We start from the raw sequence: 12,425 nt of genomic DNA on the forward strand, positions 1-12,425 counted from the left end.
TGTACATACAGATGGATCATTATGAAGTAATACGGTTAACAGACATACATTTTAAAATGACTTAGTGTTGGAATTGCTAGGTTCAGGTTCAAATGTTAGGGTTCTCTTTCACCCTTGAGCCAATCTCAGAGGATTTTGCTTGCACAAAATATTTATAACATTTATAAGCCAGGTGCTGAAACTTCATACCTTAAAGGGGTTGGCAATGGGGGAGCACATTCCACATCTGAGAAAACTTGCGCAAAATTAAATTTTGGTAAGAAAAGCACTTTCTTTCTTTCTTTCTTTCTTTCTTTCTTTTTCTTTCCTTCCATCTTTCTTTTTTTTAAAAGGAAGTTCCATACTTCCTTTAGCTGTCACCAAGTTTGCCGTGCAGTAACTTTTATCTGCAGCAACATTTCACAGGAAATTTGGAGGGGCTGAGTTTTGAGAAGTTTAGCAAATTTCAGCAAGAAATAGATTCACACATCCTACTGGTTGAGACAAGGGCCTGTCTTATGCCACCAAGCGCTCTCACGTTAAACCACCTGAATCAGGACAGGCTGTGCAAGTACAGGGCCAGTGCCTGGGAGCAGTGTTCAGCAGGATGAAAGCGAATAAACTCAAGCTGAATCCTGGCAAGATGGAGGTTCTGTCAATAGGTAGTTCTTAGGTCTGAGAAGTAGGTAGGCATCCTGTTCTGCACAGGGTAGCACCTCCCCTAGAGCAGTGTTTCTCAACCTTTTTTGGGCCACGGCACACTTGTTCCGTGAAAAAAATCACGAGGCACACCACCATTAAAAAAGTTAAAAAAATTAACTCTGTGCCGCCCTATATTATAATTATGACTGTAAGAAACACTTGCCAAATATTGCTTTCCGGCGGGTCAGCGCTGCCAAGTTCTTAAAAGATCCAGGTTTCTGATCCACCCCACCCGACCCCGCCGTCCCGTATCTTACCCTGTGCATGTTCTCGGACTTGTGAGAGAACGATTTGGTCTTCATGCCTCCGTGAATTAGCAACAAACTACCTTTTGAATGATGGAGATTGAATATTTTAAAAGTAGCTACTTGAAGTCCGCTCGATTTTCCAAAAAAGAGACACACGTGCGGCACTATTAGCTGCTGGGGGCTGCCATCTTGGCTAAAGGATTCTGGGATGATCCTGTCACGTGAGGCATGGGGAAAATGGAAATAATGAAAGCTGATTGGTCTGTGGAAACTAGAAGGGGTGAAGAAATAGGACGCCCAGGGAGGTGGAGTTTGCAGCTGCAAAATCGCCCTTCTTGTTGCCGCACGTCGCGGCACACCAGCCAGCGTCTCGCGGCACACTAGTGTGCCGCGGAACAGCGGTTGAGAAACGCTGCCCTAGAGGGTAGGTGCACAGTTGGGGGGTATTTCTAGATTTTGCTCTGTCACTGAAGGCCCATGCAGCCTCAGTGGCAAGAAGTATCCAGCTTTGTCCATTACCCTACCTGGATAACCTGGCAACACTAGTCCATGCTCAAATAATGTCCTGGCTGGGTTGTGTTCTGTGTGGAGCCACTCTGCACTTCATGATGTGTTACACTAGCACACAAGAGTCCTGAATGGTTTAGGACCCAAGTATACTTGAAGCAGCATCTTCCCCATTACCAGCCAACCTGAGTTTTGAGATCTGTGAGGGATCTCACATATTCAATGAGGGTACCACAAGTCCTGCTTGTGGTACCCTCATTGAATATGATCCGGGGTGCGCACACTACAAATAGCAAAGCAGCACCACATCTATGGAGCTCTCTCTCGGTTCAGATCTGACTGTCCCACTTTTCAGGTGACAGCTAAAGACCAACCGTTTTCGGAAGACTTTTAGAGCACAGCAGGAGTTTAACTGGGAGTGATATGCTGCTGTTGCTGTGTTTTAGAGTGAATTATGTTGTCCCTCTGTTTTAACGTACATGTGTTGTTGTTGTTTTAATGGTGGATCTTGAATCTGAACACGAGTTAATTTCCGGGTTGTCGTTATGAAATCTTACAGTTTGAAAAATGCATGTTCTTTTATGCATGCTCTTTTAGCTAGAATCTTCTATATTATTTCTTCCTTGTCCAGGGCATGGATTTTAAATGGTTTAATATGGTATGAGGTGGTAACATTAGGTAGTGTGCACAAAGCCATTGGAAAGAAGTACGAAACAGCTGCAGCAGAAAATGAGGAAGAAACACATCAAGGTTTAATGTTATTTCAACACTAAATAACTGGAGATGACAATAGAGATTAACAATTCATTCACCAATTTGTTAAGTATTCAGTACAGATGAAACTGTTTTTGTATTTTCAGTGCTAATCTGACAAGGCATTTAAGGTGTGTATATTTTCCAATAGATGCACAGGATTAGCAGAATTTCAGTTGATTATGCCTTATTGAATTTTGTTAAATATAGTAAGCTTCAAAATATTCAAAATTCTAATTCTGCATTTATTGTCTGTAGCTAGGATTAGTTTTGCAAAGTTTTAGAAATCTAATAACCTCAACAACAAAAATCAATTCCTATTTGAATTGTTTTATTATCCAGCACTATTTTCTTTTCTCTTTCAATTGTTTTTGAATATTTTATGGGTTTTATGCTATTAACTTTATGATTTTTAACAGCTTTGATTTCTTTCAAAGATAAAGCAGAATAAAATTCTATTAGATACATTTCCTTCAAGTTTTGCTCTAGGCAAAATTCAGTAGAAACTACTTTTTTTAGTCCCCACCCCCCTATTTCTATTGCAGAACCAACCATGTTCAGGGATTTATGAGAATTAACAAGTGAAGACAGTGATCTGATAAAAGCACTTAATGCCAACATGCCTGTTAGCAACCCAAAACAAGCCAGTTAATGAATAAGCTCCTCATCTATACATAGGAGAAAAGCTAATCCTTTGGTATATTAATATATTATATTAACTAAGGGACACTGCAAAATAAACATGAATAAACTGCTTTTCAGCAGTTAAGGCTATCCCCTCCGCATGCTCTCAAGAAAGCTTTCAAAACAAGGCTACTAGCCACAATGAGAATGCTCTGCTCTGCCTCCATGGTCAGAGGTGTGGAATTTCTGGGTGCTTCTGACAAGCAGACTAGCAGTGGATGTGTAGGGGATATGAAAAATCACAGACGACTGCAATATCTCCATTTTTTTTCCTCAGTAGGAAGAGAGTACTTCCAATAGAGTTGTTGTTGTTGTTGTTGAGTCATTTAGTCGTGTCTGACTTTTCATGACCTCATGGACCAGAGCACGCCAGGCACTCCCGTCTTCCACTGCCTCCCGCAGTTTGGTCAGACTCATGTTGGTGGCTTCAAGAACACTGTCCAACGATCTCGTCCTCTGTCGTCCCCTTCTCCTTGTGCCCTCCATCTTTCCCAATATCAGGGTCTTTTCCAGGGAGTCTTCTCTTCTCATGAGGTGGCCAAAGTATTTGAGCCTCAGCTTCAGGACCTGTCCTTCCAGTGAGCATTCAGAGCTGATTTCCTTCAGAATGGAAATCATTCTGAAGGAAATCCAATACAGTACTTCTGAGTAAAACATAACCAAGTCTGACAGTTGTGTTTCATTCTGTAAAGACAGCACACTTTGGGGGTGAATGTAATAATGTGGACATGAGGAAAGTGCCCATTCTCCTCCATCCAGCTTCTCCTCCCAAGTTGCGGGTGGGGGGGGGGGGTCAGCAGTATTTCCTCTTCTTTCTGAGCAATAGTGATTAAGTACCCTTAGCAACAGTGCTGCCTGACAAGGGCTGACGCATTAGAGCTGCCTCCACATTTTGTTCTCTTCCTACAGAAATGTCCAACTGGTGTACCCAGGTGCCTGGACCTGCGTTGCTTGGATCCCTGCTGCCATGGCGATCTGCTTTGCATGTCACATTAAACCACAGTTTAAATCAACCTGGGGTTTAATGTGTATCCTGCTCAAAGTTCCTGCGATGTTGCTTCCCAGCTCCTCCTGCCGCCACGTCGCAGACAAAACCAGCCGAAGTATCTCACTTCTCATGTTGTCTAAATTTGGCTCGTGTTGTTCATTTAATATAAAATGTTTTTATTAAAAGTAAGTGTTAAATGAGCCCCTGCCCCACCCCACCCCACCCCTCTCTCTCTATATTATTGCTATCAGGTATATGGACTAAATGTTTGAGTTTAGGCTGTACTGCAATTGTTGGGGGGGGGGGCGGAATTACATAGGAAAAGAAGCAAAAACTATTAATGCAACAGGAAGAAGTCAGAACAGTCCAGCAAAAGCAGGAGAGAAGAGAACTGAATAAAGTATTGGGCGGATTCCATGCATATCTGGGTTTTCAAGGGGACAACAAACTCTAAAACTGTGTTTGGGCTTTGGGCACTTTGTAACTTACTGATTAAAAGACAACTAAGGCCACCTATATTTAAACTTCAATATATTCTGACCAAGACAATTTTCCACAATCCAATAATAGCATGGTTCGTGTTTTGACCACAAACAATAGACCCCCAAGACAGAATGAGTGCTGCTGGTACAAGACAAGTAACCAGCAATTATTGTGTTGACTCTCTATGACTTTGATCTCTAGGTCATGGCCTGTGTTTTCTGGAGATCTTCAAAGCAGAGACTGCAGCTGAGGTTATTTCCCATTTATGCTGCTTTGCTAGTCACAATACTTTTTCTCAATACTGGAATGTTTCTCTACTGGCATATCACCTCACACTATGTTTTGATTATGAATAAAGTTTTAAAACAAAAACAAAAAAAGCAGCCAGTCATTTCTACACAATGATACTTGGTAGGAAACGATAACTGATTATTCATAATTAATAGTAATAACTCATGTGCAATATTAATCACGTAAAAAATAAATTAACAATCTGATATATTTAGTAATTTCACAAAACTCCAGAGCTGTTATGTTGCTGTCTTTTCAAATACATATTTAATTTCTAACAGAGGCATCATATTTTACTCCCTGAACCACTTTCCATTTGTAATGTGCCTCATAGACTATAAGCCGTTAATTTATATTGCAAATTGCCTTGAGTACAATGGGAAAAAGTTTGCAAAATAATGTTATTTATATTTATATACACACACAAACACACAATACAGTATGATCCATTCTTGTTTTGTTCCATTTTTGTTTTGTTCCTAGATTTCATTCAAAATTATTAAAGTCTGAGATATGCTTTTTTTCAATGTGCACAACAAGATTTAGACAACCATTTATTCTCTACTTTTTCACTATATAGAATGCATATTTTGCAGGGACAGGAGAGAACTAAAAAAGTACAGGAATGGCTAGGACAGGCATCCCCAAACTGCGGCCCTCCAGATGTTTTGGCCTACAACTCCCATGATCCCTAGCTAACAGGACCAGTGGTCGGGGAAGATGGGAATTGTAGTCCAAAACATCTGGAGGTAAGACCAACACGTCTACCTACCTGTAACAGTCAATTACAGTAAGCCCACAACTTGTGCACATTCAGCTTTACAGTACATGCGTGGCAAAATAAAAAATAAAAAGAGGGTGGACTTTCCACAGGACCAGTGGTTGGGGAAGATGGGAATTGTAGTCCAAAACATCTGGAGGGCCGAAGTTTGGGGATGCCTGGACTAGGATATAATTTTACTGGGGTACTGGTGTATTTAACACGAAAACATTTTGGATTTCTCTTTCTGCCACCTTCGGGCAAGACACTAAAAAGCCCTTTAAGTTTGTGCAAAGTGTTGTAAAGTTTGCTTGCCAATGCCATGTGGCTAATACAGCTTCTAGAAACAAAGATTCACATGTGAAGATGTTGATGCCTGCATCAGAGCAAACATGATTATTGCTGCTCAAGTAACACTCAGGTTGCTTCCATGCTAAGGCACTTCAACACTGCAGTGGCACTGCATCTATCTATCTATCTATCTATCTATCTATCTATCTATCTATCTATCTATCTATCTATCTATCATCCCCATCTCCACAACCAAGGTCTTTCCAAAACCTTTACTCAAAGGAAATAAGTCCTGCTTCCTATTCAGCAAGCAGCACTGTTACTGATGAATAGCCTCTTAATTCCACCTTAATAATTCACTCCCTATCTTTTTTTACTGCAAAATAAATATATTATTCTGTTTATGCAGCTTGCTTAGGAATCTATGAAGGCGACTGGGTTAAACATTAGCCTGTGTACACTTTAGTATGGGCCAAAATGTAGCCCAGTTTAAAGCAGTGAAATATGGGAGCTTCACAATCTGGCAGCTGTGCTTATAGAGGCAATGACTGTAGAAATAATATCTTAATGCCAAGAGTTGACGCCAGATCCTACAGGTTTCACAGGTTTGGGTGGGAAGGAGGGGGCTTGCCTCTCTGTCCCTATTTCTCCAGGGGTGCTCGGAAATGAGACATAAGAGCTTTTGAGATACAGGTGAAACTCGGAAAATTAGTGCATTTATTTCAGTAATGCAACTTATTATTTTTTATTTTTCTTTAAATTTTTACAAATGCTTTCTTTTGGAAATTCCACAGCAATAAAACATATAGTTACAATAATACAAAAATGAACAATGTTATTACATTTCATTAATTACATTCCATTTATAATTGACCTGCCTAACGACAAATAATTACAATTACAACAAATAAAGGCTTGACATATCTTGCTTTGCATGTCATGCATCTATCTCATATATTGGTTTCACCTTTTAAGTTGCATTACTGAAATAAATGCACTTTTCGACGATATTCTAATTTTTCGAGTTTCACCTGTAAGTGTGTGAAAAGGTAGGTTCAATGAATTGCCGCTTAGTCACATATTATAAAACCTATTTTCATTAGTTTCATCTCTGGTCTTTAAATCTTGTTATTTTTTGGGCAGGTGCAATACAGTGGAACCTTGGGTTGCAAACATAATCCATGACGGAGGCATGTCCACAACCTGCAGCGTTCGTATCCCGCAGCGCCACGTCTGTGCATGACGCGATTTGGCACTTCTGCGCATGCGCAAGCAGCGGAACCTGGAAGTAACCCTTTCTGGTACTTCCGGGTTTCCCGCGGTACACAACCTGAAAACACATAACCCAAATCGTCTGTAACCCGAGGTACCACTGTATATATCTCATGGGGAAACTATTACTACATCTGCAATAATGAACATTCAATGCTAGTTCTACAGGAGAAAAGAAAGTAATAAGAGAGATTCACTTCAGTTCCACTGCAGTAATATGATGCAAATCGGAATAATATTCACTTTAAAACCTATTTTAATTAACATTTTTAAAGTAAGATTCTCCTCCTGGTTTTGGCATGATCGTTTGCCTTAATATGAACTAAAACTATCTTGACCCTTTTTTTAAAAGAATCAACATTTTGCATGGAAATGCAACAACAGCCATGATTGTTTTGATGTATAGCTGTGTGACATATTATAAATATTACATCACATAACCACAGAGAATGTCACTCAACAAGACTTTTTTTCCCCCAGACAGCATTAAATGAACCATGGATTCTTGCCTCTGAATAGCTCCTTTAAGGAACTACTTTTGCTTAAATGATTAATAGGAGGCATATTGTCAGAAAAATGTACTTAAAGTGAAAAACAGTAAACTGTAGCGATATCATTCATTTTTAAGCAATTCTGTGGTGAAAATGTCTCATAAATTTACATGGCAACACCACTATTGGGCTCTTTGTACGCAGGACAGCCAATGTGCCTTCCAGTTTGGGCTTAAGGCGATGGGGAAATATTTTATTCAAACTAGGCCACTTAGCAAAAGCCAAGATGGCACATTTATGTACAATTCAGAAGTTGGCATGATAGAAGTATCTAGACTAAAGACAGTTCTGAATCTATTTTTGAAAGAGACTGAAGCACTCAACTTGAAATAGCCACTACAGATCAGGTTGGGAGGCCTGTCCAGATTACTACAGCACTGCTAAAAACCCACAGCAAACCATCTCGTGGCTTCCATGTCACGTGACTTCTGGATAAGCCTCCTTTCAGGTTTCTAACACATTTTTATGCTGAAAGCATGAACATGCAGTTCTAAGTTTATGAACTGTACAGTCAGTTTGCTCACACATCATTTCAGAATGCTTGTCTGGTAGGCTGGAAATAGGTAGGTAGGTTTAACTTGAGAGCAACATGGTTATGTGGAATGCTTATGCAGAAAATGCCATGCAGTTTGCTTGAAATTTGCCATCCTATCTAAAATACAAGGCTCATCACTCAGTGACTGCATCATGAAGCACTACCTTGCATCTTACATCACCTGTTGCCAGAAATACATGTTAACACTGAATGCATGTCTGTCTTTGAAAGGAAGTTCTGAGAGCCACCAAGGTCTGGGGCCACTTTCTGGGGTCCTGCAGTTATAGTGTTGTGTGTTTCCTTGACAATGACAGCCAATTATGTGGAGTGGGGAAACACATAATTGCATGACCTGGTTAAGGTGCCGTAGATGTTACCAGATCAAAGTTAAACAGCTGATTGCTGGTGCTTGGGTGGCCCCCATGTGATCATGTATGGGCTTGCTGGCGGGCTTGTAACACAATAGGAATGACAAGAACTCACCAATTATAGGAACATGCAATTCCATATTAGGTCTATATACACAGCTGCTGCAATTTACTGGGTATATGTGCATAGGTCCTGTATGCAGCCAAATATTCATATCACTGAATCTTTTTCAATAACATCTGTGCCAGAGAACTTTCCAGTGGATTGTACAGCTGTCTTAGATCTGCCTAGGTCTCATTCTGCCATCATTAATAGCTCGTGTTTTCCTGGGTCTCAATGTGGTGACCTGAGATTTACTCAGAGGAGACCCACAAAGGACAGCAGAGCCATACTTACATGGGGGGTACATTCCATGGATCGCGCCTAAAGCCAAAGCTGTGTATAAACAAAACCCATTGGTTTCAATGGTGGGTGGGATTACCGCTGTCATTTTTTCCTGAAACTCCACCCTCTTTTTATTTTTTATTTTGCCACACATGTACTGTAAAGCTGAATGTGCACAAGTTGTGGGCTTACTGTAAATGACTGTTACAGGTAGGTAGCCGTGTTGGTCTGACTTTAATGGATCAAGGTTGTCACAGTCATTTACGAAACAAAAAATAAAACAAAATTCCTTCCAGTAGCACCTTAGAGACCAACTAAGTTTGTCATAGTGCGTGCACACGAAAGCTCATACCTATGACAAACTTAGTTGGTCTCTAAGGTGCTACTGGAAGGATTTTTTATTTTATTTTTTGTTTCGTAAATGACTGTGACAACCTTGATCCATTAATTTCAGTGGGTCTACTACTCTGAGCAGAGGTTAGCTGAATGCAATACTAAATATTTTACATTTGAAAGTTATGCATGTATAATCCAAGATACTAACCTGTACCTCTGATAGTCTCCCTCATCCTTGTCTTTGCAGACCAGTTCATTTGGACATGCTGTATTACCAAGCAAACTCAGGTACTCCAAGGAAGGCACTACTTCAACCAGATGATCTAGCAGGCTTTCCAGTTCTGTTATGTACTCAAGATTATGGGTTAAGGATTCAGTAACAAAAGGGAGACTGTTAAATAACTCCATTTACACACACACACCATATTATACGCAGGCAAATGTAACATTGATTGTTGCTAGCGTAAAGGGGACTACATCCAAGTCATTTTTTTGGCATAAAATGGAAGGTCTTGGGTCCCCCTCCTTCATTATTTTTTTCCTCCTCTTTTCTTCTTTTCTAGATGACTCTCTGCAACACATTAAAAAACTTTGACAAAATGATGGATGTTGGATGGGGAAATGGTTAGTGATTGCTAAAGCCATGAAACTTTTCCAACATGGCAACAAGCAGCAGTTACTTTCACAGTACATTCATCACTAAATGCATTACAGTCCCTAGGAAAAATGAGATTTAAAATGGAGTTAAATGACAGCAGCCCAAATGCACCATAAAGAACAAAAGTGCTTTTGGTGGCACTGCAGCATTAATTGGTGCATAGGCATAAATGCTTGATCAGATGTTACCAGGAACATGATGGTATTACTGCTCCACAGTTTATAGCACACACAACTTCAGAGTGGAAGGAAACAGTAAAACCTGCCATTAAAGTGGCAGAGTGACCACATGAAATCTTGGATATCTTACATTGAAGTTGATTTAATGCATCCACTACAAACATACACACAACTCCCAAAACAGGATATAAAGCATTTGTAGTACAGTTCTAGGTTGCGAAAGAAAGAAAGAAAGAAAGAAAGAAAGAAAGAAAGAAAGAAAGAAAGAAAGAAAGAAAGAAAGAAAGAAGTGCCGCAATCATTTCTTCAACCAGAGCTGGACTTTTGTGTCAAAATGTACATATTTGACAAGAGTGTCTAGCGCACAGTTTCCAAAGACTTGAGAATCTTCCTAAATCTGACATTGTGTTATGTGTGCTAACTTAAAGACTTCAAAGACCCCCCCCCCCCGGACCCTTTAAGAAGAAACATAAACCCTGGTTCTATTATTATTATTATTATTATTATTATTATTATTATTATTATTATTATTATTATTTTATACCCCGCCCATCTGGCTGGGTTCCCCCAGCCACTCTGGGCAGCTTCCAACAAAACATTAAAATATAGAAATCCATCAAACATTAAAAGCTTCCCTAAACACTCCTTTGTTCAGTTCCTTAAGAGCCCTGCTTTGCATCTAGGATTTGGAAGGCAAGTGAAAATAGAGAAATCTTGGTTCTCACAGATCCACCATGAAAATCAAAGATGGGGCATGGAAGAAAGGTGTGAGGAAAGGATGTCAAATTGGTTGTGCAGGCTCAAAGCCGTTCCCACCCAAACACTACCACACTGCTGGTGCACATGACATTATTATTATTATTATTATTATTATTATTATTATTATTATTATTATTATTATTTTATTTATACCCCGCCCATCTGGCTGGGTTTCCCCTGCCACTCTAGGCGGCTTCCAACAATTACCAAAATACATTAAAATATCACAGATTAAAAACTTCCCTAAACAGGGCTGCCTTTAGGTGTTTTCTAAATGTCAGGTAGTTGTTCATCTCCCTGACCTCCAATGGAAGGGCGTACCACAGGGCAGGCGCCACTACCGAGAAGGCCCTTTGCCTGGTTCCCTGTAGCTTTGCTTCTCACAGTGAGTGAACCGCCAGAAGGCCCTCGGCGCTGGATCTCAGTGTCCGGGCTGAACAATGGGGGTGGAGACGCTCCTTCAGGTATACTGGACCGAGGCCGTTTAGGGCTTTAAAGGTCCACACCAACACTTTGAATTGTGCTCGGAAACGTACTGGGAGCCAATGTAGGTCTCCTAGGACCGGTGTTATGAATAGCACTAGTAACATGTCAGGTTAAAAAAAAAAAAACTGGCATAAAACTAGCCTGAGAAATCCCAGAATGAAAGGTCACAAATAGGGATCAGCATCATGAGGAGGGAAGGTGTGCTAATACCTAATGCCAATTGGCAAAAGGTGAAGGGCAAACACAAGCAGTTCTGCTTCTTACTCTTTGTTTCTCTGCCCCTTGTTCTAATTGATTTAGTGCTGCAAATTCTCATTTTCTCTGTTTTCTCTTTTAAACGGATTCTTGTTAGTTTATGGTGATCCTGCATTAGCTGTCTTTTATTACTTTATGGGACCCAGGTGGCGCTGTGGTTAAACCACTGAGCCTAGGACTTGCTGATCAGAAGGTCGGTGGTTCGAATCCCTGTGACAGGGTGAGCTCCCGTTGCTTGGTCCCAGCTCCTGCCAACCTAGCAGTTCGAAAGCACCTCAAAGTGCAAGTAGATAAATAGGAACCGCTACAGCGGGAAGGTAAACGGCGTTTCCATGTGCTGCTCTGGTTTGCCAGAAGCAGCTTTGTCATGCTGGCCACATGACCTGGAAGCTATATGCCGGCTCCCTCGGCCAATAATGCGAGATGAGCGCGCAACCCCAGAGTCGGTCACGACTGGACCTAATGGTCAGGGGTCCCTTTACCTTTACCTTTATTACTTTATTATAATTTTGCTTGTTTTAATACCTGTAAGCCGCCCAAAGAACTTCAGCTAAAGGGCAGCCTATAAATTGCATGTATCAATAAATAAACAATGTAACAAATTACTGGTTTAAGTGAACAATTCACTCTTTTACTCTTCCATTCCTGGAGTTGTGTGCAACAATTATTATGTGGCTATCTTGAATGCTCAGTTCTTTTATGTTCCTTGTCCCCAGCATTGATTTATGTTTTCCTGTTATCTTTGTTATCTCTTGCAGATGGAATGTACGCCATTTCTTCACCTCAATAACTGAAGGGCAAGAGTATCACCACAGGATAGAAACAGAACTTTTGCCCTTAAAGACCTTCCCTTCGCTACATGCACTCCAATTTGCATCTTATTTGCAGCAGCCAACAAGCATAATGCTTGCAGCTGTATCATATACAGCATAATGCTTGTGGTAGGATTCCACCC

General features: G+C 40.5%; 1 protein-coding gene across 1 annotated transcript in view; it reads right to left on the bottom strand.

The window, feature by feature from the left end:
- The window catches only part of LRMDA (leucine rich melanocyte differentiation associated), a 748,100-nt gene that overhangs the window by 310,957 nt on the left and 424,718 nt on the right, over positions 1–12,425 (bottom strand). Inside the window, exon 4 of the mRNA XM_060275030.1 lies at positions 9,342–9,476. Within this exon, the coding sequence (XP_060131013.1) occupies positions 9,342–9,476 (135 nt within the window). The remainder of the gene's footprint in view (positions 1–9,341; positions 9,477–12,425) is intronic.

This window comes from Zootoca vivipara, chromosome 5, assembly GCF_963506605.1.
Source record: "Zootoca vivipara chromosome 5, rZooViv1.1, whole genome shotgun sequence".
Classification (NCBI taxonomy): Eukaryota; Metazoa; Chordata; class Lepidosauria; order Squamata; family Lacertidae; genus Zootoca; species Zootoca vivipara.